This window comes from Manis javanica, chromosome 11 (genome assembly GCF_040802235.1).
Source record: "Manis javanica isolate MJ-LG chromosome 11, MJ_LKY, whole genome shotgun sequence".
In the NCBI taxonomy this organism is placed as follows: domain Eukaryota; kingdom Metazoa; phylum Chordata; class Mammalia; order Pholidota; family Manidae; genus Manis; species Manis javanica.
In genome coordinates this window covers 25,511,770-25,537,495 of record NC_133166.1, presented here as the reverse complement: position 1 = coordinate 25,537,495, position 25,726 = coordinate 25,511,770, and the positions used below count along the sequence as shown (strand labels likewise).

The 25,726-nt window shown below is 39.3% G+C and overlaps 1 protein-coding gene and 3 pseudogenes across 1 annotated transcript; 1 reads left to right on the top strand and 3 right to left on the bottom strand.

Moving 5' to 3' along the window:
- Positions 1–1,204: 1,204 nt before the first annotated feature.
- LOC108407217 (olfactory receptor 51B6-like) lies at positions 1,205–2,080 on the bottom strand (annotated as a pseudogene).
- Positions 2,081–4,482: 2,402 nt separating this feature from the next.
- Positions 4,483–5,168, bottom strand: LOC108407201 (large ribosomal subunit protein eL14 pseudogene; annotated as a pseudogene).
- A 3,438-nt stretch (positions 5,169–8,606) lies between these two features.
- On the bottom strand, positions 8,607–12,958 carry LOC108407202 (olfactory receptor 51B6-like). The gene is given in 3 exon segments (XM_017676366.3): positions 8,607–9,234; positions 9,236–9,550; positions 12,918–12,958. Coding segments are annotated over 3 exon segments (984 nt in total).
- Positions 12,959–19,486: 6,528 nt separating this feature from the next.
- On the top strand, positions 19,487–22,651 carry LOC108407203 (olfactory receptor 51B5-like; annotated as a pseudogene).
- Positions 22,652–25,726: the final 3,075 nt, after the last annotated feature.

The following is a 25,726-nucleotide window of genomic DNA, read 5'->3' as shown; positions in this document are numbered from 1 at the left end:
TGCAATAAACCACCACTTGAATTCAAAGTTATTATAAGTTAAACATGGTGGTTTCACTGAGGATCTCTTATTTGCCCCGCATCAGTGGATTGCTATGGCAAGGAGGAGGAGAAGAAATAGCCTGAACAATCCCCTGCTCTATATCTTTTACTCTCTCCTTGGGTAACCTGCAGGTCCTAGGAAAACATGGAGACCATCATGATTGAAAATTGTTCACTAAAAGTCAACATCTCATGGAGCTGAGTTAAACTGAAAACTCATCAAGGGAAGCTTAGAAAAGTTGAAAAAGTTGTTCCATGAGGTTGGCTCTGTATACTCAGCATATGTGCTCAGGGAGGAACAGGCAGACCCTGTACATGAGAATTTGGTTGTTCATTTGGAATCTCATATCACATAGTGGAAGGCAAACAGCTGAATATATATATGCATGTATGTATATATGTGTGTGTGTACATATATATATGTGTATGTATATACACACATATACATACATAAAGATGCAGAAACATCATCCACTCAGTTCAGTTTATTATTTCATTTAATGAAGTCTATTTCATTAAGTTCCTACTCCAGTGCTTGGAACTGCAATGCAGTGGGTTTCACAAGTCTGCAAGGGACGGGAGAGAGAGACATGAGGGAGACCTTCGAGTGTGGCAGGTGTTTCTAAACATAAAGGTGTGCCAAACTCAGGGGCCTGTATGTGTACTGTGCTCAATAGTAATCATTTGGAAATGAGCTCATATAGACTCCCTGCTTCAGTGATGGCAATGTTCTAGAAAAGGTAATTAGCTTTACACAAGAGACAAAATGGGTAAAAGTCATTGGTTACAGGTATGTCCAGTCCTTATGAAAATAACAGCCATAAATGGAATCTGCCTTAAATTTGTTGGACCTGCCTTGGAACTCAGAGTCACATCAGAGCTGCTAATAGTAGAATGAGAGTATCTGAGCACAAAACGAATATCAACTGAGCATGTTAAGCAGTTTGCACTGTGTTTAGTGTTTTAATGTCTTACTACATTTCAATCTCATAAAAAAAGGAAGGGGCAGCTGTATGTATGTTTGTGTACAAACAGTTGCATCTGAAAGACACTTTTTTTCTGAAATTTGCTATTTATTTTAATGTGTTTCTTAGAAACTTAGGCCAGTCAAGTTATCATGTTTATAATTTCTTAGACCTTTTTCAGATAAGAGTAAGTAACTGTCATGTTCTTGATGGAGGCAGAGAGAATAACTGAAATATTCTACTGTGAATCTGCTTAGTTTTAAAGCTATAGATGGCAGGGTTCATTAAAGGGGGGGAAAGGAAATAGATGTAGCTCATTATGATGTGTACACTATGGGGAATATTTATTCCAAATCAGCGGATGAATGTCAGACCAAATACAGTGACAGAGAAGACCACGGCACAGCAGATGTGGGAGACCCAGGTGTTGAGAGCCTTGGATCGAGATCTCCTGTCCAGAAGCAATGCTCATGACAGTCTTGAGAATCAAAATATAGGAGCAAAAGATTATCAGGCAGTCCAATAGGACCATAGAAAATATTGCTACAACAGGATACAGGTGATTGAAGGTGATGTCACAGGCTAATGTGATAACATTCTAGTGGAAACAGAATGTATGAGAGAGGACATGGGATCCTCAGTAGGAAAACCAATAGAGGGGTAGCACTGGGGGCAAGATGAGAACAAATCACCTCCTGCAAACTTCCACCCTAATCTTTATCACTTGGGTGTTGGTAAAAACGGAAGTATATCTCAGTAGGTTGTGGATGGGAATGAAGCAATCATAAGGGATGGCAAGCAAAATTTCAGACTCTTTGATAGAAAGACTGTGGATGAAGTCTTGAATCAGGGTCATCCCAAGGTCTGTGGCTGCCAGCACAGCTAAGAAATAGTACATGGGCTCATGGAGGTTATGGTCATCCCTGATGAGAAACACGAGGAAGCCATTGCCAGGAAGTATGGAGATGCAGACCACAGGTAATAGGATGGAGATCCAGCGGTGTGTCTTCTCTAGGCCCAGAAGCCAGCCAACAGAAAGGGTGTGGCACCTGTGTTGAGCACCATAGTGGGCATTAAAGTAGGATGAGGCTTTTCCTAAGGAAGTGCTACATATAGGTCTGTAGGTCTTCAGAAATTCTCCTTTGGTAGCTTTTACCTTTTTACTTGTAGGTCCCCGAACTGCATTGACACTGATGAAATAAAGCACTCATTCTTAGGAGGACCTTAGAGACAGAAAAACATAATATGAACACGACTACAAAATCAGCACCTAACATATGTGCCAGGTAATGTACTAGGCAAAATGGGCACAGCACTGGGTGTGCAAGATAGATTTGGTTCTTGTTCTTAAAACTTAGAGCAGATTCAGAGAAAGAAAGAGGTGTAACAGTGATATAAAAAATATAGTAGAGGGTTTAAATGATTCTGTGAGATCATGTAAGCAACTTGCTTTATTAGATCAGGCAAGGTTTGGTGTGGTCATGGAAAACTTCCTGGAGTATGTAGTATATGACAGATGTGTGGGAGTTAGGTAAAAAGGAGGGACAGTTTCATTTTGAGAGATGCACACAGGAGAAATTTCTAAGGCAAGAATGGGCTTGACTATCTTACTATGCTGATGGACAATGACTGCAATGGGGTGTGTGGGGGGGATTTGATAATATGGGTGAATGTTATAACCACAATGTTGCTCATGTGAAACCTTCATAAGATTGTATATCAATGATAACTTAATAATAAAAAAAAGAATGGGCTTGACAAACTGATACTTGGTAAACTGATACTGAATGCAGTTAGAGAAATCAGGATAAGAGTAACAAATGCTAGATTGTGGAGGTTTTATTGGTTTGAAAAAATCATACAAAAGGGCTGGCATGTAGCCCTTTTATCATAGGTAACGCTCAAAAACATAAGCATCTCTGCTTTGTAAATACTCTTGTCAGTGTTGGGATAAGCTAGGACACAGAGAAATACCAATGTATCACTATGGGCATAAAGAAGAATATTCTAGAATGAATTCAAAACATATATGTATAAAGCCACCAAGACCTCTAGATTTTCACTTTTAGAGAAATACTTAATATTCCAGCTTCCCCATTTTTAAAAAGGGATATTTTTTTGCAAACCCCTTCTACTTTTTCAGCCTATGATCCTCATCTGAAAAGACGAGACTAGTGAACTATCCCTCGCTCTGTGAGGACTAAACGCAGTATCATTTGGGAGTGGACTTTGTTAAGTGGTGAGATGCTATGCATATGTAAGGGTCTTGGTTACATTTACTGTAAGGGGCCATCCTAATTTTCTGGAGGAGGCAGACTAGGACCACTCATACTCAGATATGTTGAATCATTCCAATTCACTCAAAATGTTTATAGACGAGGTTTAGAATAATGAGGTTTTAAGAAAGCTTGGGAAGACAGTGACTGAAATGAATTGCTAGAATCTAGTTACAGGTGTCTTGGATGGGGGTGGAGGGGGAAGGGTGCAACAAGAAAAGGAGACGGGCACATTGGTAAATAAAGACCAGACCAACTGAAGCATGAAAACACTGGGCTTCATATGGGGGAGGAGGTGGGACAGACAAATTTTGCCTTGATAGAGTTCAAGAAAAGACCCATCCGAGAGACTTTGTTTTGAAAGGGCTAAATCTGAGTTCCCTGTTTTTGTGACTCTGGTCAGTGCTATTTCCTATGCATGATGAGGCAGGGGGACCACAGAGGGAAGACAGGGCTGGAGGACATGACTGTTTCCTGTTGTGCAGCAAACATGGGCTGGAAGTGTTGCATATGCTCCCCAGTTTTTAATAGAATGCCTGCAAAAATCCTACTTTCCCCATTTTTCAATAACTGATACTGAAAATAATTAAAAGTCCCTCACAAGGTCAAAATGCAAGGAAGTAGCAGAGTTGTTCTTTTCTTGTATGACATTAGACAAGGGAAATCCTGGAAAGTATGATCTGCTCAGTAGTATCTGTGAGAAAATAAGCCTTAATATATCCTCTTTCTGTGTTCACACTCAGAGATGGACTATCAGTGCTTGATTCGATCAAAGTAATGAGCATACTCTGTGCAGCTGGGTGCCAGTGATGTGCGTGTGTGTGAAAAGTTTTGGGAATTGGAGGAACAATTAATTGGTAACTTGAACCATGTATAACACAGTTCGGTGCTATTGAATTAAATTCCTGGGCCCAAAATGGAGTTGCTCCTGACCAGGGTGCCCCATCAGTAAACCAAACCTTAGAAAACTCCCCTGTCCCTGTAATGTTCCACCTGACCCTAAATGCAGTGTATCCAGTCAGCCAATCCCCAAACCCCAAGCCAACTTTGGACCTTCTCATCTCAAACAAAGTTGACTATGTGGTCCCAGCCAAGCAGATATTTTCAATTTTATTCTTTCTTGTTCCTTATTATTATGATTATTTTTTAAAGTTTTGTCAGCATCTCAAAAAGAACTTGTATAACTTTTCCAATAGGCTCTTATGCTTTCTTGCAAGACAGCTTTCGAGCTGGGGCTTTCTGGGCTGGAGCATTCTGACCCTTCTGAGCTTTCAGAGGCTCTGTCTTCTGGCCTGCAGCTTCCTGGGCAGGGCCCTTCCAGGGCTGCCTTCTTGCCTGCAGCGGTCATCTTTACTGCTGGAACTTTCACAGCACTGCTGTAGCTGCATCCTTAGCAGAAGGTGCTTTCTTTGGAGAAGCTTTTAGGAGAGCTGCTTTTTTGTAGCTTCTTAACTTCAAGTTTGATTATTTTGTTCCTTATTTTCTTTGCCTTCTTGACTTTATAATAATCAAAGTCTGTCATCTTGACTTTCCTTGCTTTGGCTTCAATCTTCTTGGCCCATTTTGTGCTGATACCTGCCTTCTGCCAGGCTTGTCAAACATACTTCTGATGGGCACAGTGTGGGAACTTGAGGATGAAGTCAGTAAGCTACATGAATTTGAATGGCATAGCCTGTCTCCTTACCTGAGTTTTAAGGCCCATCAATGAAAGCCCTGTTCTGAGCAACAGCATCTACAATAGCGACTGGCTTCCTGGCATGAGGCCCAGAGGAGATGTAGGCCACACGGCCAACCTACACAAAGCGCCTGAACTGTTGCTGGTGTCTGGCGAGAAGCTCTTGTTCTTTATTATCGATCCTATAAAAGATTCCTGCCTTCTGCTCCATTTTGCAGCACTCCAAGTGGAGACTATACATAGAATCCGGGAGACCTGATTTAAGCACCAGCTTCTCATTATAAGAATCAGTACATAATGTTTATACTTTTCCAGAGCCATGAACTTATCATCTAACCTACAGATACAATAAATTACTGACCAGACCAGTGAACTGGTCCTGAGTGGCCTTATATCCAAAGCATCCAGCAGTGTTTTTACCTGGGAAGCAACCTTGCTGGTGAAAACTGTGACCACCTTCCCCTACCCACTCTACCTCAGCACCAGATCTGCTGTCACTCCCTATCTACATAGGGTTTGAGATCCTTAAAATCTGCAAGGCCTGTACCTCAACGTGGAAGGGAATGAACAAAGAAGTTCTCTGACTTTGGTTTACAGGATTTATACACATTTCCTGATGGGTACTGGGCTTTCTTCTGGGAATACGTAGTAATTTACAGCAGTGTCTAATCCTGAATTCCTCGAAATCTGCCTCTGCTTTAATCTGAGACTTGTCTATTCGGCAAGTTTTTCTTTCTGTTAGTTGACATCCTTAGTCATTATCATACCTTCCCTCCTTAACATGATTTAGGTTCTTGGGGAGTGAACACCTGGTAGAACACATGGAGGCAAAATGGAAGCTGGTTCAAACAGCTGAATAGAACAGCAAAAGGAAACACTTCATCCCAGAGTCCTGAACCACACGACCGATATCTGCCTCTGTTCCCATGGATCTTCAGATCTTTTCTTCCAAAATAAACCTGCCTAGTAGGGAAGGGAAGACAGATTTTGTCTTTTTCCTGTTCCAAAGACCTGCAAGAAGAGATTATTTGGAACTCGACCTTTTGGGGGGAGCCTTTGAGAGATACACCCATGCCCCATTACCTCTGGACTGACAATTACTGTCTTTCCCAGTAAGTTCCAATAAACCAATCCGCCATGCCCCACCCTACCAAGCCACCCCGTTACCTACACTGAGTCTTCCAGGACAAGACACACTACACTTACTGAATTGCTCATGGGTCTTTTGTTCATCAGTGCCATAGATGTGAACATGGCACCCTGACCCTGGCCAAGGTCTCGGTTTCAACACCACCTATTTATATTTAGATCATACCAGAAGTCAAGCTTCAAGGAGCATTTGTTTCAGAAAGTCCTCACCAAGGCCCATTTCTCTCTCTCCCTTATGTCTTTGTTCTCCCATCCTGGGGGACTTGCAGCATTTGGATCCCCCAAGATCTCATCCTGTGTTCTGGTTTGGGCATTAGTCACCAGGAAAGTGAATAATTATAAGTATCACATACTGGTAGGAATGAAAAGGTAGGCAGGACAGTCTTTTTGCTCTAGCTGTTTTGGAGAACTCCCAAGACATTGCCTTCACATCGAAGTCTGTGTGAATGTAAGGATCAGAGCAGGACATTAAATTGACCAGGAAAAGTTTCCCTCTAGTTCCCTTGACCCTACTCTTGAGATGTTCAGCTGGGGCCACTGTGATCCCAGGGCTCTGCTTGGCTTCACAGGACTCAGCTCTATCAAAGATAAACTGAACTTGGCAGTCCTTTGTTTCTTATGAGCTCTTTCTCTGATCCTTCTATCCCATCTCTGCAAGATAAGGACAGATGGGGAAGAGAGAAACTTTTGTAGGTAACAATCAAATGTACCCAGTTGAAGATTTTATAAAAGATATTCTTAACCTACTATCCTTTATATTAATCTGTTATAGCAGGCCCCAGGACCACTGGACCTAGAGAGAAAATCAAGAAAGATTTCCATTGAATTAGCTTAGATCCCCCTGAATTCACTCTAAAGAGTACTAAGGGAAGGGTGAATTCCGACTTAAAGAGTTGTGATCTTGTATTTTTGAGGGTATTAGATGAGAATATAATTTAGGATGCCCCAATATCTCATGGCAGTACAGGGCATGATAACAGAGACATTCCAGGGGCATGCAGACTCAGAGACATAAACAGAATAACCAACAGAGACACAGAGAGGCATGGGTCACTTTAAGTTTCATTTGTTTTAATAAAAAATTTGTATTTCATTAAAGATTATCTCTATGATATCATTATCTTCCAGGAAACACATGTCCTAGAAACTATAAAAGAAGAAACACAAATGTCACATCTAATTACAGACAGACAGTTGAGTTGAATAAAAATAAATAAATGAATAAACAGTCTCTTGAGCTGATCAGGTAAAGATCATTTAATGGGCTGGAAGCTGCTCTAAAGATGTGGTTTTTGTTTGTGTTCTCCATATTAGTCATAAATCCCAGGAATTCTGGGAAACCCTCATGTTTCTGTGACAAAGAGTGGATGCAGAAGTCAGAGACCACTTTGATAGCAGTATAACAAAGCCCATGGACAGGGTTTGTCTAGATGAGGGGACATGACTATTCACTGGGTGGCCCCTTGTAAATCCTGGCATTTCAAACTCTATCTTCTGTTTATAAGAATACCTTTTTTATTCATTTAAAACCTATTATTTAAGTCCGGGGCATTGGCTCTTCAGCTGGCCACAGGACCATGAACTCCTTCTCCCCATGTGAACAAAACTTACTTTGATAGATATTTAGAGCCAGAAGAGATAATTTTTCCTTCTAGTCACAAGCACCACCTCCATCCTCTCCCTTTCTCCTCACTTACACATGACTGACTCTTTCTCAACTCTGGTATTTTGCACATTCCAGGAACACCCATCTCGCCTTACTGATGATGTCCTTCCAACCTGGAACGTAAACACCACTCTGCTATTTGAAAATGCATATCTTTGTTCAGCAGTGTCTCAGACTAACTCATTGAGACAGTGGTCATCTGAATTAAGAATTATATGTCTATTATTATATTATTTACATATATAGTATTAAAACAATGCATGATAGCTATAAAAAGATTTGCCTATAAATAAGAAATTATTTGTCTATAACTGAACAGACTTAGATATATGATATACTTAGATATATTTCCCCTATAGTTGCCATATTGAAATGAAGACAGTATAAAGCTCATTGCTTTATTTAGTGTAATTTTCTATAAATAACAACTAGCTCTATTTGAGAAAAAAAAACACAACTAGATGATTGTCTGAGATCAAGAGTGTTATCACGAGGTATATCAGAGCCAATACATGCAGACATAAAAAAACAATTGACTTTAACTAAAAAAAATACTGTAGATCTAAGAATCATGTATCAGGTGCTATATAGGCTCATGAAACAGGGTTAATTAGCTGCAAAAACAGTAAATCAGTTGGACAATTGAGATATATGTTTGTTGTTGTACATATTTTATGTCACTAGCAACTCAGGAATAAATGGGCAAGGTAAGATGATGCTCTAGAAAGCAAGGAGTTGGTTTCCATGAACTACCTCTCCCTAGTGCCCTTACCAACAAAGCTGTCAGCTTGTCCAGGTTCCCTGAGTTACATCTTGGAGAACAGTGAGCCAAAGTTATATTCTAGAAGGAGGCAGAGAGAATAAGCGAATTACACCACTCTGAATCTGCTTGGTTTTAATGCTGTAGACGACAGGGTTCATCAAAGGGGGAAAAAGGAAGTAGACGTAGCTCATTGTGATGTGGACCACACGTGGAGCATGCTTTCCAAACCTATGGATAAATGTCAGACCAACTACAGTGACACAGAAGACAAGGATGCAGCATATGTGGGAAACACATGTATTGAGGGCCTTGGCTCTTTCCTCTCCAGAAGCAATGCCCGTGACAGGCTTGAGGATCAAAATGTAGGAGAAGAAGATAATGAGAAAGTCCAGCAAGACCCTTGCAAATACAACCACAACCGGATAGAGACAATTAAAGGTGATGTCAGCACAGGCTAACCTGATGACATCTTGGTGTAGACAGAAAGCATGGGAGAGTACGTGGGATCGACAATAGGGAAACCAGTGAAGGCGAATAATTATTGGCATAATTGACAAACTGGCCCTTGCCAACACCCCCATCCCAATCTTCAGTACACTGGTGTTGGTAAGAATGGCAGTATACTGCAAGGGGTTGCGGATGGCAATAAAACGGTCATAAGCCATACCAACCAAAACACCACACTCCACGATTGAGAGTATGTATAAAGTAGGCTTGAGAGAAGCAGGCTCCATGGCCCATCTCTCTGTGATTCAACCACAGGACTCCCAGAACGGTGGGCATAGTGGTCAGTGTCACTCCAAGGTCTGTGGCTGCCAACATAGACAAAAAATAGTACATGGGCTCATGGAGGCTATGGTCATCCCTGATGAGAAAGAGAAGGGTACCATTACCAAGAAGTATGGAGATGTAAACAACCAGTAATGCTATGAAGATCCAGTGATGTGCTTTCTCCATGCCTGGGAAGCCAGTAAGCAGAAATGGGGATGCAGTGGTGTTGAGCAATACTGCAGCCCTTACAATGAGGAAAATACTCCCTTCAGATAATGCAATAGAAGCTCTAGTTCTGTAGAAGTTGCCCTTGAATGTGCTATCTGTTCATAATATGTTTATCAGTCTTGACTTTCAGTGACAGAGAAGATGGTAATTTAGTCATTCCCTGGAGATTCCTAGGTATGGGAGAACAGACTGTATAAAGGACAACTTTACATACTGTTTAGGGTTAATTATATATAAGCTTATTGGACAATATATTGTGAATACAGTAATGTAGGCAGAACAAACCCAGTTGATGTCCTTACAAATAATATAACCTACAAAAACACAGCAAAATGAAAGAAGAAATCATTACATTTGAATAGTGCCATAAAAGCACTGGACCTTTCAGGGTGTTTTTCATGGTGCTCCTTATCTTGATTCGTGGTATTGATGGTGGACATAAAGGTTTTCCAGAATGCATGAAACCTGAAAGATGAGTAGAACATTGGCTCTAAACTGTGTTGGAAGAACAAGCATGAACATGCCATGGAAAAACAAAGTAAAAAAATCAAATAAACTCAGTTGGTTTGATGGAATGGCTAATAGTATGTTTGGAGGGAAAGTTCAGTCATGAAGCTCTAGAGACTTTGTGGAGGCTACAAAAATGATATGAGTTGATCCTATGAGTTTATCTCCAAAATGTGTAGATGTTGAAATCCATGTTGCCTAGCATCAGAGTACTTTGGTTATTGTGCTGTGTCTCAAAGACTCATAATTTAGTAATACAGATACAAAAATGAGAAATCAAGGTGAATTTTATGATAAACATTTGAGAGCACTATTTATTAAAGCACAAGACATTACTGTTGGCTTATCAACTATTTAGAGTTACAAAGATAGACATGAATTATTTAGGGAAGTTCAAGAAAAATATTTTTTAAAAGCTATGGAGTCTCATGAAATTTTATGGAAGTGAGAAGTCTGTGTCATTTGAATTTTAAGGTATCATCTGGTGTAGGCAGCCAGTCTCTGGGAGCAAAAAATGCAATGCTGGCATGAGCCAGAGAAAAATGGGGCCATCTTCTGTTATGGACGGTACATCTCACATGCTTTGAAAAAAATATCTTGGTGAGAGTTTAATGCATGACTTCCTGGAACACTTTTTGCCTATGAAAAAAAGTCTGCAAGGTTATTGGGCTTTCACCTTCAGATGACTTTGGCTGAAGTTCCAGGTCTGCCACTTTGTAGCAATAATGATATTGGAAAAGTCAGTCTTAGGCTTTGTTTTTAGTATCTTTATATGGTGCTAGTATTACTATTTCTGCCTTGCCCAGTCATGTTCAAGACATAAGGTGAGAGTATGGAATGCAATTGCCAATGGGGAAGTATTTTGCAAGGGGTAAATTATTCTTCACTTTTTAAGTTTTATTATTATAACTGAGCAGAGCTTCCTCATTTCTATGTGGTGGGTACACACCAGGATTATTCATTCACCCTGAGATGTGTCAAATTTTCTTAAGAGGCCTGAGAAGCAGCCATAAGATGATGGGTTTTAAGGAGGCTGGATTGGTTTGCAACTAAAAGTATTAAACTAAAGTTCATCTGAGCAGTGGATGAAAGATGATATGTCTGAGTATAAAGGGAAAGGAGAGAAGGAGAGTGGGAAGTGAGTTTAGGTACTTGTGATGGTAGCTAAAGACAACATTAAGCCTGGAACACTGGGACTGGAGCAGACTGAGGGAAAAGCAAGTCTGTCTTCACAGGGGTCAGAAGAGGAGGAATAGCTGACTCTTGCCTGAAAGTGAAAAGCTCAGAAAATACCTCCACTTATGCAAAATTAAAGCAGGTGCTGGGACAGCAGAGAGGGAGGACAGATGAAAAGCAAATGTAAGGTACAAATAACTGAGTTTTCATTATGTGTCAGGAAACCAGGACACTACATGTACCTCATTTTGGGGGGAATCCTTACAATGCCTATCGCCCCCGTTCTATAGAGTCACACTGGTTTCATGTCTAAGGTGATACATTAAGCAAATGGTAGAGTCCCTTTTATGAACTGTGGATTAGAAAGAGTCCAGGTATGGATGAAATCTTCATAGTATTTAGGAGTACAACTAAAATTGTTGTCTCTCTTTTTTGTTTTCATATTTAAAATATGGGCATTTTTACTGGATTTATATTTCTACTGGATTTTACTGGCTGGATATACCAACAGTGCCATGTTTTTGTTGGATGTGAGTTAATCTGAGCTGTGGGGGTGTTAAAAATTCTAGACTTTTGCCTTATCCCCGAAGCCACCCATCTCTCCCAGAATCTTTTATCATGGACTTGAGTTTTCATAATTGAAAAGCCAATTTTCAAAGCCTCAGGTCCTGCTGCATAAACTGTGGGCTCTATGCAGACACCCCAGAGATCCTGATCAGGCTCCTACTTTTCACATGTCCCCTCACCTTCCCTTGGGCTTTCACTTTTCCTGATACTTCCTCTTTTATCTCAAATACTTAATTCATCTCTCCATGTCTTTTTTTTTAATCTCCTAAACTTTGTCCCTTATTTTTCTTTTTCTAGATAGTTCATATTTGTAATCTATTCTGTTTATTCTACCTGCAGGGCTTCACATGGCTCCATTCTCAATACTTGGCAGAATGCCTCACACATAATTTGTGTTCTTTCACAGTCACTGAATGATTGGTTCACCTGAATATACAAATTGGTTTCCTGATCATTTTACATGCTTGAGTTTGAGCAGGTTCTTAAATCATCAAAGCATGCAGACTGACTGATAGACCCTACCAAGTGTTTGATTGACTCCAAACACATAGCTCTGTATCCCCAGGACCTGGAAATTCTCTGAGGGTTGTTGTAAGAGATATGGAAAGAACAACTCTACCCCAATTTTAATTCAGGTACTGAATGCCTATTGTGCCTTGTGTACTTTTCCAAGTGCTGAAGATATACAGCTATGAAAAATGCTATCCCTGATCTAAAGGCACACAATGCCCACATTCCATCCGAGATTAATTTTGACTTGGTTTATTAAGTCTTGGATGATGTTCAGATAGTGACTACTCCCCAGAAAGTGTTTGAACCTCTGATGATTACAGAACTATTCATGACTCCCCATCCACCACCTGGTTCGCTCCCATGATTCTCCTTTGCCTTATGTGTCCCAGAATCTATCCTGGGCCTTATTTTACATATCTGATGAGCTGATCATTTAAGAAACCAGGTTTTAGACATGATGGAGAGTCTTAAGGACACATGCCTATTCTCCACATACTCTTGACAGATAAATACTATTACTTTTCTCTTGCCAAGAAGCCATCTCTCTATTTCTTGCCCCCTCTACCCTGGTGCCCGCAGTGAGACGTCAGAGAAAACATGCATTAGATACCCTCACTGACCTGAATGTTGGTGCTGTCTCATCCTGCAGTTCCATAGCCATGAACCTGGAATCCTCAGCCTTATCAAGGATTTAGTCCTAGCACCATTCTTTTTATAAACTGCACAGAACCCTGGCTGGTAGGAACGTTTATTTTTTGAAAACCCTCTCCAGGGTCCATTCTTGATTTAGGCTCCTTATCACCCCTCCCTCCATGTCCTCCCCCCTTCCCTTGGTGCCTCCCACCTGACATCCTTTCATCTTCATTTGTGCTCTCCACTTGGGAGATCTGGAATTTGGACAGAAGTCCCCAAGGTCTCTGTGCCCTAGCTTTTACATAAGCCCTGTTCGTAGGAGTGTGGTTATTTACTTACATCTACCAGCATATGGGAGGACAAGGAGAGCTGCTAGGAGTCTGCACTGAAAGAGGATTCTAGAGGGAGTACTTTTCCCCAATCATCTGTGAAAACTCCCAACCCCAGAACCTAAAATGAGGAATGTGTGCAAATTGTGAATGAGAGCAGAAGATCCATTTTAGTGAAGGAAAGGCGTCCCCCCACCCCATCCTTTTCCCACTGGTTGTGATGTCTGGCGGCAGCCAGAGGGAGCCCGGAGCCCTGTCTCATGGGAGGGAGCTCCCCTTTCCCAGCCCTGATTACCCATTATTGTCAACATCCTCCATTCCCACATGTTCCATAAGAAGACAGAGCAAAGAAGGGAGTCCTTTTTAAGATACAGAGGACAGAAATCATACTGTTGATTATCTGGAAACCAGGGGTCTCTCTACTCCCATAGAAAAATGGCAACACAGTACACATGTCATGAAAAGCATGAATGTAGGAACTTAAGTCCTTGATATACACTGTGCCTCTGGCTCTTGCTGTACTTTGGGCAAGGTATGTAACCTCACTGTACCTTATGTTCTTTATCTCTACAACACATGTATTGGAAATTATCAGTGAATAGAGTTGTGAGGTTTAAATATAAATCACTTAAAACAATACTCGGTATGCAATAAGCAATCAACGTCAACTATTATCACCCCTGTTACGATCAGTTATTTTAATTATTTATAGTTTAGACTATCTTCCCCCATTAAACAGTGAGCTACTTGAAATACAGAATCCATCTTTCATAATTTTGTAGCACAATAATATCCAAGTGATTAAACTATGGAATCAATGTCATATTCCCCAGTTTCTGCTACTGCAAGCAGATGATGTCACAGGCAATTTAATGTGTCTTTGTGGAGATGAATTTTCATTTCTGGATTTAAAACACTCATGAACACTATTCTACTTAGTAAGAAGTTTTCAAAAATTGATTACATTAGATTTTAATCAAAGATGTATATGTAGAGGATATATAAATAAACACAAGATACATTTGTTTTTTTCATTAAGGGAAAGATGAGATTCGATTTAATTACAGGCTAAATTAATTTTATTTAATTATTTAATTATTGATACAGTGAGGAAGGAAACAGTACTGTGAAAGTGTACTATGGGTAAACCGAAAGTGAAAATCAGGAAAGGCTTCAATGAGTACTTCTTTAAAAATAAAAAATGTATTGAAGCTAATTAACATAAAGAAAGAGACTGAATCATAAAGGTCTGGCACAATGAATTTGTTGCAAAATAAATTCACCATTGTAATTGGCACCCAGAACAAGAAACAGAATTTTGCCAGCACAGCAACAGTCCACCTTCTAGATGAGCCTGACCTAGTTGTGACCTTTGTATGAGTGGAATCATACCTGTGTGTTCTTTTGTTTGGTACCTATGCTCATCATCAAGTTTGTGAATGATAGCTGTGTGTCTGCAGGTAGCAGTGAATTGTTCATTTTCATTTCTGTATGGTATTCCACTGTAGGTGTACACCCCATATTTACTTTTCTACTCATGAATTGTAATAGTTGAATCTAATGCAAATAATGCTACTCTGATCATTCTGATACATGCTTAATTGACTGCTTTGTGCATACAGGTATGAATTTCGTTTGGGTCTACTAATATGCAATAAGATACCTTGGAAAAAAATAGGCTCATCTTTAGTAGATATTGTCAAACACTTTCTAAAGTGATTATGTAATTTCATCTTCCACTAGCAGTACAAAAGTCTCAATTAGTTTGTATCTTTCATATTAGGTATTTTCAGGATTTTTAAAAAGCCATTGTACTGAGTGTGTAGTGGTACCTCCCCGTGATTTTTAATTTGCATTTCCCTGATGACTAATAATGTTGCACACACTTTCATATATTTATTTATTGGCCACTTTCTTCTTTTGTGAAGTACCTGTTACAGTGTTTTGCCCATTAAGAAAAAGCCAGTTGTTTGTCATTTTCTTATTGATTTTCAGGTGTTATTTATAAATCATTGATATGAGTCTTATGTTAAATATAGTTATGGCAAGTATCTTCACTACTTGATAGATGTTTTTAAAATTTTCTTAATAATGACTTTTTTTCACAAAATAAGTTATTTTTAATGTTGATTTATTTATGGTTCTTGTTTGTGTGTAATATTTAAGAAATCTTAAATTCAAAATTAATGAATAAAAATCCTTGTTATCTTACAATAGCTTTGTTTTAACTTCAACACAAAATGAATTTTGCTTATATTGTGAGGTTGGAATCAAGAACTATTTTTATGTCCTACATCCTTTTATCATCTCAGAGTGACCTTGGCAATTATAACCACAGTTGGATGTACCCTTTCATATAGTTACATTTATCTTGTTAGCAGAAACAGTCATGATATCACCTGTGGGATGACATAGTTTATTCCCTACAGTAGCTCTCTATCCAGAACACATATATTCTTGTTAAGTAATGAAAACGAAATTTGTACTTTCACAGATGGTCATGATACCTGATAACTGACTATGTTCTTGACACAGGATAGGTTCTCCAGAAGCAAAAGCTAAGACAGCATCTGGTGCTATCACTCATTTTTTACTTAGGCCACCCTGAAGTGTTCTAGTGGTATATTGATTACTATAGCTATATAATAAACCTTAACATTTAATAGAGTTATTCATCCCCTTTTATTCTTTTCCAAATTGTTTAAGCTATTTAGATCCTTTGTCTTTCCATATACATGTTAGAATAAGTCTAACTCTAAAAATTTTTGTTGAGATTTTGACAGAAATTGCATTAAATCTATAGGTCATTTTGGGAAACTTACTATATTGTTAATCAGTGTTTTGTAATTTCTAGCATCCAGTCCTGTATATTTTAAAATTAAGTTTCTACCTAAATATATATTTAGTATTAAAGAGGTTATGTAACATTCCACATTTCTATTGCTATGTACTTGTTTTCTAGGGCTGCCGTAACAAACTGCCATAGACTGCAAGTGGTCTAAGAATAGAAATTGTTTCCTCATAGTTCTGGAAGGTAGAAATCTGGGAACAAGGTAATGGCAGGGTTGGTTTCTTCTGGAGTCTCTTACCTTGGCTTGTAGATGGCCAACTTCTCCCTCTGTCTCCATATAGTTTTTACTCTGTGCCCACTGGTGTCTCTCTGTGCCCCAATTTCCTCTTCTGACAAGGACACTAGTCAGATTGGATCAGGGCCCACTCTAACAGCCTCATTTTAATTGTCACCTCAGTAAAGACCTTATCTCCAAATACAGTTACATTCTGAGGTACTGAGAGTTAGGATTTCAACATATGAACGTTTGGGGATTGACACCATTCAGCACACAATAGCTAGTTACTGGTTGATGGTTTAAGCAGGAATCATCTGCACCTCCGATTTGCATTAAACATTATTTTGAGCCTAACAAAGCATGAAAAAAACTGAAATACTACTTCAGAGACAGGAAATTTGTTCTTTTGGTAATATACATTTATTTTTCCCTAAAATCAGTAACAGGTAGATGGTTCCTATCAGGTTGAAGGGGAAACTACAGATATTATCCTCCCTGGGACCAAGGTGAGGGGGTGTACTTAGCTGAAGCACTGTGCTGTAATTATGTTCACTGCATTTCTAGGAAAAGAGAAAAATTCCCAATAAAAAATAAAAAATAAAAATTTCCCAATAAAAGAATATAATGAGGATTGCAGATTACGGGTTCAAGTTGGGTACTAGGGGGGGCTGACTGGCTTTTACCATAGTGACTCTAGTCCATCTAAATTTTTGCTTTCAAGCTAGCTTTGAGATAAACCAAGCAGAAAATATAATTAACATCCAAAAGATTTAGGCCAAGAAGAGGCATGTTTCCTCCTGAGAGCAACTGGGAAAGGTTTGGCCTTTAAAGTAGATGTGGAGGATAAATGACTTCCCAAAGGTGATACCAGGGTTTCCTGGGGCCACAAAAACAAGCACTCTGATTTCTCACATACAAAGCTGTCACCTGGGACCCTATTAGATCCATATCTTATTCAGAGAAGGTGCTTTAAGACTCTGGGGGGATTAATTAAGTGGTCAATCTCCTTCACAGGAGTGGTTAGGATACAGAAAATATTTCTCAAAATCCCAGTTGGCAGAAAATGGAAAAACTCTGGGGAGGTGCTTTTGGCATTGATAATGTCACTGACTAGAGTCTCTTAGCAAACTTTGGGAAGGAGCCATATGATCTGAGTCTTCAGGCAGGACCCAAGACCCCTGTTCCTCATCTTCAACAATCAAGACTATGGGGAAATGTCCAGCAGATGCAGAGAGAGGGTACTGAGAGACTCCTCTATATGCTGACTAGACAGGAAACAGAGGAAGAAGAGAAGGATCCTTAAAGCCAAATGCTCTCAATGAGTGCACAGATCTGTCTGTACTTGGGAAGAGATTGGGCATGAGTACCTAAGATCTGCCATGCCCAGTGGTATGAATAGGCTGACCTCCTATGCTTCATATCCTTCCTAGAGGATGAACACAGAAGTACCACTTAATTTATATGAGTCAGGGAAGAATTATAGCTATAAATGGTAGAAGGACCTGAATTTCAACATACTCAACTACAGATTTTTCTCCCTGATTCTACCCTCAACCTGTAACCTTTTCCTTTTCCTATGGTCTTTCTTTATCTTTTGTATATTCCTTCAAGGTCCTTATTCTCAAAAACCAAGAGAAGCTCTTAGCTGAAGACATGAATTTTCCACAGCATGAAGTGTAGACCTTCATGGAATTCTTGTGAATAAAGAAAAGGAAACTGAATTAAAGGTTACTGGCAAAAAAGAACTGATCCCTTCCACTTTGAATAGCTTTCTCTGTAGTGATTCACTATTTGTGTTATGTATTTTTTTTTATGAGAGAGAATTCTACACAAAATTGCATTAACAGATTGGGTTAAAGATCATGGCTAAAGGGTGAAAGAAGTAGGGAAATTAAGTTGTATTTAGAATAGATAAGAAGAGGAGCAGATACGTGAGACTATCTTTGCATTCAGTGACTGAAGAATAAATGATACTCATTATATTTTCAATAAGCACTGAATTTTGGTATTTGTCTTTTATTCTTGAAGACAAAACATGGAGAATAAGAAGGGATTCTGTCAATTTTCTATCCTTTAGGGTCAGTCAAAAAGGGCTGAATCAATGCCTTGTGCGCAGTTGTCTGGCACCTCTTCACTGCTGGAATCTTGCAGCTAGATCTCATCTGTACAGGTCCAAGGTAAGAGGATGATTTTCTTTGGGACTATCTTAAGGGTGGTTGGTGGCTTACACTGGCAAAATAAAATGAGAAAAAAGAGAAAAGTCAGGTTCTGGGGAGATATTATAGCGGGCCGACTGAAAACTAACAGAGAGAGAGAAAGAAACAACAGGCATACCTTGGAGATCCTGTGGGTTCAGTTCCCTACCACCATAAAGGAGTGAACATCACAATAAAGTGAGTCATATGCCTTTTTTGGTTTCCTTGTGCATATAGAAAGTTATGTTTATGCTGTACTTTAGTCATTTAAGTGTACAATTGCATTATGTATAAAAAAATCAATGCAAGTGTCTTAATTTAAAAATATTTACTGCAAAAAATTGGACCAAATGAACTTTCATCAAATCATAATATTTTTGCTGGTGGAGGGTCTTGCCTCAGTGTTGATGGCTGCTGACTGATCAGGGTGGTGGTTGCTGAAAGCTGGGTGGTTGTGGCAATTTTTTGAAATAAGACAACAATGAAGTTTGCCACATTGATTGTCTCTTCCTTTCATGGACAATTTATCTGTAGCACGTGATGGTTGTCTGATAACATTTTACCCACAGTAGAGCTTTTCAAAATGGAGTAAGCCCTCTCAAACCCTGCTGCATTATCAACTAAGTTTATGTAATATTCTAAATCCTTTGTTCTCATTTCAACAATCTTCACTAGGAATATATTCCACTTGCAGAAATCACTTTCTTTGCTTATCCACAAGAAACAGCAACTAATCAGTTAAAGTTTTATCATGAGACTGCAGCAATTCACTTATATCTTAAGGCTCCACTTCTAATTCCAGCTCTCGTGCCAGTCCCAACACATCTGCAGTTATTTCCTCCCCTGAAGACGTGAGCCCTTCAAAGTCACCATAAGAGCTGGAATCAGCTTCTTGCAAACTCCTGTTAATGCTGTTATTGGAGCCTTTTCCCACGAACCATGAGTATTCTTAGTTACATCCACAATGGTGAATCCTTTCCATTTCAGTGTGCGTCATGCAGATCCATCAGAGGAATCAGTATCTATGGTAGCTACAGCCTTACAAAATAGATTTCTTAAATAGTAAGATTTGAAAGTTATAAGTACTCCTGATCCGTGGGCTGCAGAATGGATGTTGTGTTTGCAGGCATGAAAACAACACTAATCTCATTGTCCACCTCCATCAGAGCTCTTGGGTGACCAGGTGTGCTGTCAAAGAGCAGTACATTTTGAAAGGAATCTTCATTTTTTTTTCTTTCTGAGCAGCAGGTCTCAACAGTAGGCTTAAAATATTCAATTAACCACGTTGTAAATATGGGTTGTCATTTGGGCTTTGTTGTTCCACTTATAGAGCACAGGCAGAGCAGACTTAGTGCATTTGGAATGGGAAATGAGCATTCGCTTCAACTTAAAGACACCAGCTTTATTAGCTCCTAATGAGTCAGCCTGTCCTTCAAAGCTTTGAAGCCAGGCATTGACTTCTCTCTAGTTATGTAAGTCCTAGATGGCATCTCTTCCAATACAAGTCTGTTTTGTCCACACTGAGAATCTGTTGTTTAGTGTAGCCACCTTCATTAATGATCTTAGCTAGATATGGAGAATCTGCATCTTGTACATAAGCACTTGCTGCTTCACTTTGCACTTTGATGTTATGGAGGCGGCTTCTTTCTTTAAACTTCATGAACCAACTTCTGCTTCAGACTTTTCTTCTGCAGCTTTCCTCTCTCAACCTTCACAGAGTTGAACAGAGTTAGGGCCTAGCTCTGGATTAGGCTTTGGCTTATGGGAATGTTGTGGCTGGTTTGCTCTGTCCAGATCACTAAAACTTTTTCCATGTCAGCAACAAGGCTGTTCCACTTTCTTGTAATTCATGTGTTCACTGGAGTAGAACTTCTAATTTCATTGAGAACTTTTCCTTTGCATCACAACTTGGCTACCTGTTTGGTGCATGAAGCCTAGCTTCTGGCCTGTCTTGGCTTTTGGGAGGCTTCCTCATTTTTAGCTTTCGATTTAAAGTGAGAGATGTGCTACTCTTCCTTTTGCTTAAACACTGAGATGCCATTGTAGGGACATTAGCTGGCCTCTTTATTTGCAGTCTCAGGGAGCAGGGAGACCCGAGGAGAGGGAGAGAGAGGGGACAACAGATGGTAGGTGGAGTAGGCAGAACACACACATTATTAAGGGTGTCATTTTACATGGGCACGGTTACCAGCACCCCAAAACAATTACAAGAGTGATATCAAAGATCATTGCCCACAGATCATTGTAAAAACATAATAAGAATGGAAGAATTTGAAATATTGTGTGAATTACCAAAGTGTGACATGGACACATTAAGTGGGCAAATACTATTGGAAAAAATGGTACCAATACACTTGCTTGACACAGGGTTGCCACAAACCTTCAATTTGTAAAAAATGCAGTATCTGCAAGGCACACTGAAGTGGAGCAGAATAAAATGACATGTGCTTGTACATGGGAATAAGGTAAATTTTTTCAAACTGAAGGATAAACTCTATTACAAGGCATGTCCTCGACTGGCCTAACCATTTACTCCAGCCCAAGGGTGTATAATCACCTGACTTTCCATTAGTCTGGGCTGTGGTAGTGAGTTGTGAGTAGTTCTGGAGTACCTAGGACAAGCACTACACTAAATGCAAACATTTTTGTCTCCCGAGCACTAATTCATGAAATTGGCAGGCACAGCATCCCTTCCTCGTATGTCTGCTCCTTAGCAACAGTGATAGTGGCAAAGCTTTTTTTCCCCATACTTCTTTTCCTTAGATCCCTGGGACTTTTGTTGGGAATTCAAAGAAGTCATATATATACAGGATAATGTAGTTAGGAATCACTACTACTGTGAAGGCAATTACAGGTTTACAGGATGAGTTCCTTGAAATCCCTCCAGTATGGATTCTTCTGCGAAGTTTGTATAGTTAAAGGAAATGGTTTCTAAGTTGTAATGTGCATCAAAAATTTCCTGGGGAGCTTGTTAAAATGCAGACATGAAACTCCAAGGATTTGATTAAGTAGCTGGGGGATGATCCCCGAAATATGCTGTTAAGAACACAAAAGATACAGGTTGTCCTAAGAATATGTTTTGAGAAACAATAGCTTACACTGATGTCATTATCTTTAATAAAGAATTCTCAGACAGTGTAGTTGGAATGATACCTTGAAAGCAGAGCTGCATTTCTGTGGTAATAACTGAGAAAAAGGACATCTGTCTGGATAAACCCAACATATGACCCAACAGCAACTCCAAATACTCATTGTCAATGAGCTTTCCAGGTTTGGTGGCACTGCATCACTGGATTTCCATGCCTTCTTTTTCATCGACATCTCTGTCCTTTTGGCAACAGTACCCTCCTTCTCCTTAAGGAAGATCACAGTTCATGAGTGTGTGTACTTCTTGGCTGTGCTGGCAGCCACGACCTAGGGCTGGCCTTGGCCACAATGCCTCTGTGCAGGGAGGTCTCTGGTTAGATCACAGGGAGATGGAGACTGTAGCCTGCTCTTCTCAAACCTACTCTTTACACTCACTCTCCTTTGCGGAGTGTGGTGTTTTGCTTGCTATGGCCTGTGATCATTTTATTGCCATTTGAAACCCCCTTAGATATGCCTCTAAAATCACTAACACTTAAGTGCTGAAAACTGGGCTGGGAGTTCTAATGAGGGGATTTGTACCTGTTTTCCCTCTAATCTCACCCCTCATGTTTTTTCCTATTGTCAAACCCATGTCCTTTCCTTTCTGCCTTCATCAGCTGTCATCAAACTGGCCTGTGCTGACGCCATCACCATCTTCAATCAACTATATCCAACTGTGCTTGTAGTCCTCATATTTGTGTTAGATTCTCTGATTATATTTATTTCTGATGTGTTGATACTCAAAAGTGTCCTGAGCATCTCCTCCAGAGAAGAGGGCCAAGGCCTCAACACCTGTGTCTCTCATATCTGCTGTATCTTGGTTTTCTATGTCACAATGATTGGACTGTCTCTGATTCATTGTTTGGGAAGCAGGTTCCACACTGTGCACCTCATTATGAGTTATATGTATTTTCTGTTCCCTCCACTAATGTATCTTATACTCTATAGTGTCAGAACCAGGCATATCCAAAGTGGTATTCTTCACCTTTTTTACTATCCATAAAATTGGGGTCTGATCTCTGACCATCATACCCCCTCTCACAGAATGTGAGAACTCTAGTTTTTGGTAGGGGAGCAAAGAAGTCTCATTTCAAATACTTATAATCAGATCTCTTGGTAAAATAAATGTTGAAGCAGAGCTACAGATTGCTCTAACATTTCTCTTTAAATCTAGATCTTTGGCCTAGTACAGTTTGTGCATTGAAAAAATTTTTTTTCTATATACTGAATATCTCTGTTTGCCACACAATTTTAATGACAATACCCTAGGTGTTAACAGGTGTGCCTATAATGTATTTTACATATATTTCTTTGGGCTTAGAAAGGTGGCAGCTAAGAAAAACATCATAAGGATGTACTTTGGGTGAAATGGAGTGAAGTTTGGTCTGAATATCCAATCCATTATCTAGCCTCCCATGAATCTCCCCACAGATATTCACACAAATGTTTGGTTATTGGAGCTCTGGAATTTTCCTGAAAAGAAGTATGAATTCTTCCTTGATCATTGTTGTAATTGCTTATCATCCTAACCATCTCGTTGGTTACCCCTGCCTCCATTAAATGAACATGATTTTGTCTCAATTACTATAAACTTATATTGATTCCCCAAGGCAGTATTTACTTAAGAAAAAGTTGTCTGTGAAAGCTGTTAGGACATAGCACCTCCTTCCATCTTTGCCTTCTTTCTTATCCTACTGCCCTGACTTTAGCTCTGCTGTTGGGGCCATCTCCAGAGCGGCTGCTGGGTCTACTACTCTACCTGAGTGGTAAAGATAGTTTCCTCTCCCTCCTTTTGGTATGAACAAGGTCTGAGGAACTGAAGGAATACGTTTACACATTTTTTGAAGAGTAGTTGCTTCCCGTACATATATCCTGATTCTATTTTACAAGTGTGAAATGTCTTAAGAAATAAAATAATATTTCTTACTTGATTGAAATTTTCTAATGAATGAGGAAGGGACTTGTGGCTTAAGTCAAAATCTCCTCAAAGGATGAGGCTATGTCTTTACATCTTAAGCAGGGCAGAGAAAGAATTAGGTGAGCCAGGAGACAGAACTGCACAGCAGGTGGCACTGATGTCACTGGTGCTTTGTCCAGATACTTTACAAACTGTGAACCCACCCCTTGCTCCTCGCTCACATTTGCTGTGTTCTTCAGGTTATTTTCTTCATTTCAGTTCGAAACACTGCCTTACCAAGATTATGCCCTCTGGTCCCCAGGAAGCAGACCACAAATGCCAACCCTCTTGCCTTCTAAAGCTGAACTACAGCTGGACTGTGTCCTTGCTTATCTCCTTCCCTTTCCCACCCTGTTTCCTTTGATCCCTCTCTTCTGAAAGCATCCATTTCTCCATTACATACATCTGAGTCTCTGCCTCATGTTTTGCTTATATGGAGTCCAACATAAGAAATCCTACAACTCATGTCTTTCCTATTTTACCAAGCAATATAGTTGTGAAAGGTCTGAGCTTATAAAAAGAAAACAACTTTTATGTTTTACTCAATTTTTTCATCCTTGTCACTCCCTGACATCCAAGTAACACAGCTTGAATATTAAATTCTGAGTGTGAATGTGCATGAGTGTGTGATGGGAAGTTACGTCCTATTTCCAATTGTCCATGAAACCAAATATGTGTCTCTCAACTTCTACTCTAACCACTCAACCACAATATTTTATTCAAAATAGTATAATGAGGTAGATATTATTATCACTACTTTATAGATGGGGAAGTTTAAAATAAGAAAAGCTAAGTATCTTATCCAACAACATGAAGTTTATAAGTGGCATAACCGTCATTCAAATCCATATCTTCTAATTCTAGGACTAGTGTAAGCTACACTCTACTGAAATAGTCTGTCCTTAGTGGACTCTATTTTCTGCCCTATATTCCATTATGCTTATAGAAGCAACACTTACCCCTTCTTCTGAGAATGTCTCTCCCTTCTACTAAAAAATGTAGTTTCTTATAGGAGGTGATATTTTCCATTTTATCTCCAAGCCCCTACTCCCTAACAGGTAAGCCAGTCTGAATCTTTTCAGGATTTTTCAAAATAAAATCATGAAAAACAGTTATGATTTCATGTGGTAGAAGTAGCAAGATGAAATGCTTAGAATTGTTAATAGTCATGTTCTCCATCAGATGAATGATCTCAGACTATAATAAGCATTAAGAGAAAATCATAAATAAGGAAATGAAATATTCACTAGAGCCCTCAAGTCCCTGGTTCTGTGTTTTACTGAGGCTTAATAACAAGGATAGTTCAACACCCTCTTTGATGCCACAGCCTAATAAAACTCTTGATATTTTTATTTTGCTTAAACTAGCTACAGTTAAGTTTCAGTCAGTTATAAAAAATAGTTTAATAACCCTATCATCTCAGTTATAGTGGTAAATTGGCTCCAATGAATATTTAAAGGCTACAAAGTACTTTTAGATAAATTACTGCTTATTTTCCCAAAATACAAGAAATGAAAACTAACAATGTCAGGAAAGCAAGTCTGACTGATCATTTAGTCAGTGATTTATGAAGTGATTGCCCTTGTTTAGGCAATTCATTCCTTATTTGAAAGTAACTGAGGAATAAATTCATTGAGAAGAGGTTGTGAGATGAACACAGCAACAGCATAACTGGGGGGAGAGATAAAGAGTATCTCTATCTACAAGAAGAAATACAAATGGCTGAAATCCACCTAGACATTTATTTTTCTTTAAAATCCATTTTATCAATCAACATAAGCACATCACTTCCTTAGGTGTATGCTACTATCATCACAAAAATGAGAGTTTCCTGTAGATCTCATATAGGTCTTCTAGTGCTAACATACTGAGTACCATTAGCAACCTATTTGCAACTGTTATCTCCAACAGAACGCTGCAAATATGTTGTGTTCATAAGCAGGGTAGACTTCGCCAGCCCATCAGTGAATCTCCTCCATACAGGATAAACCAGTGAAGTCTGTAATTAAGCTTATCATCACTGAAGACTGTAAAAAATACTTTATGGAGAATAAATTCATGATAAATAAATTCACTACTGCCTACTAAGATGAATAAACAATATGCAGTTACAGAAGATCC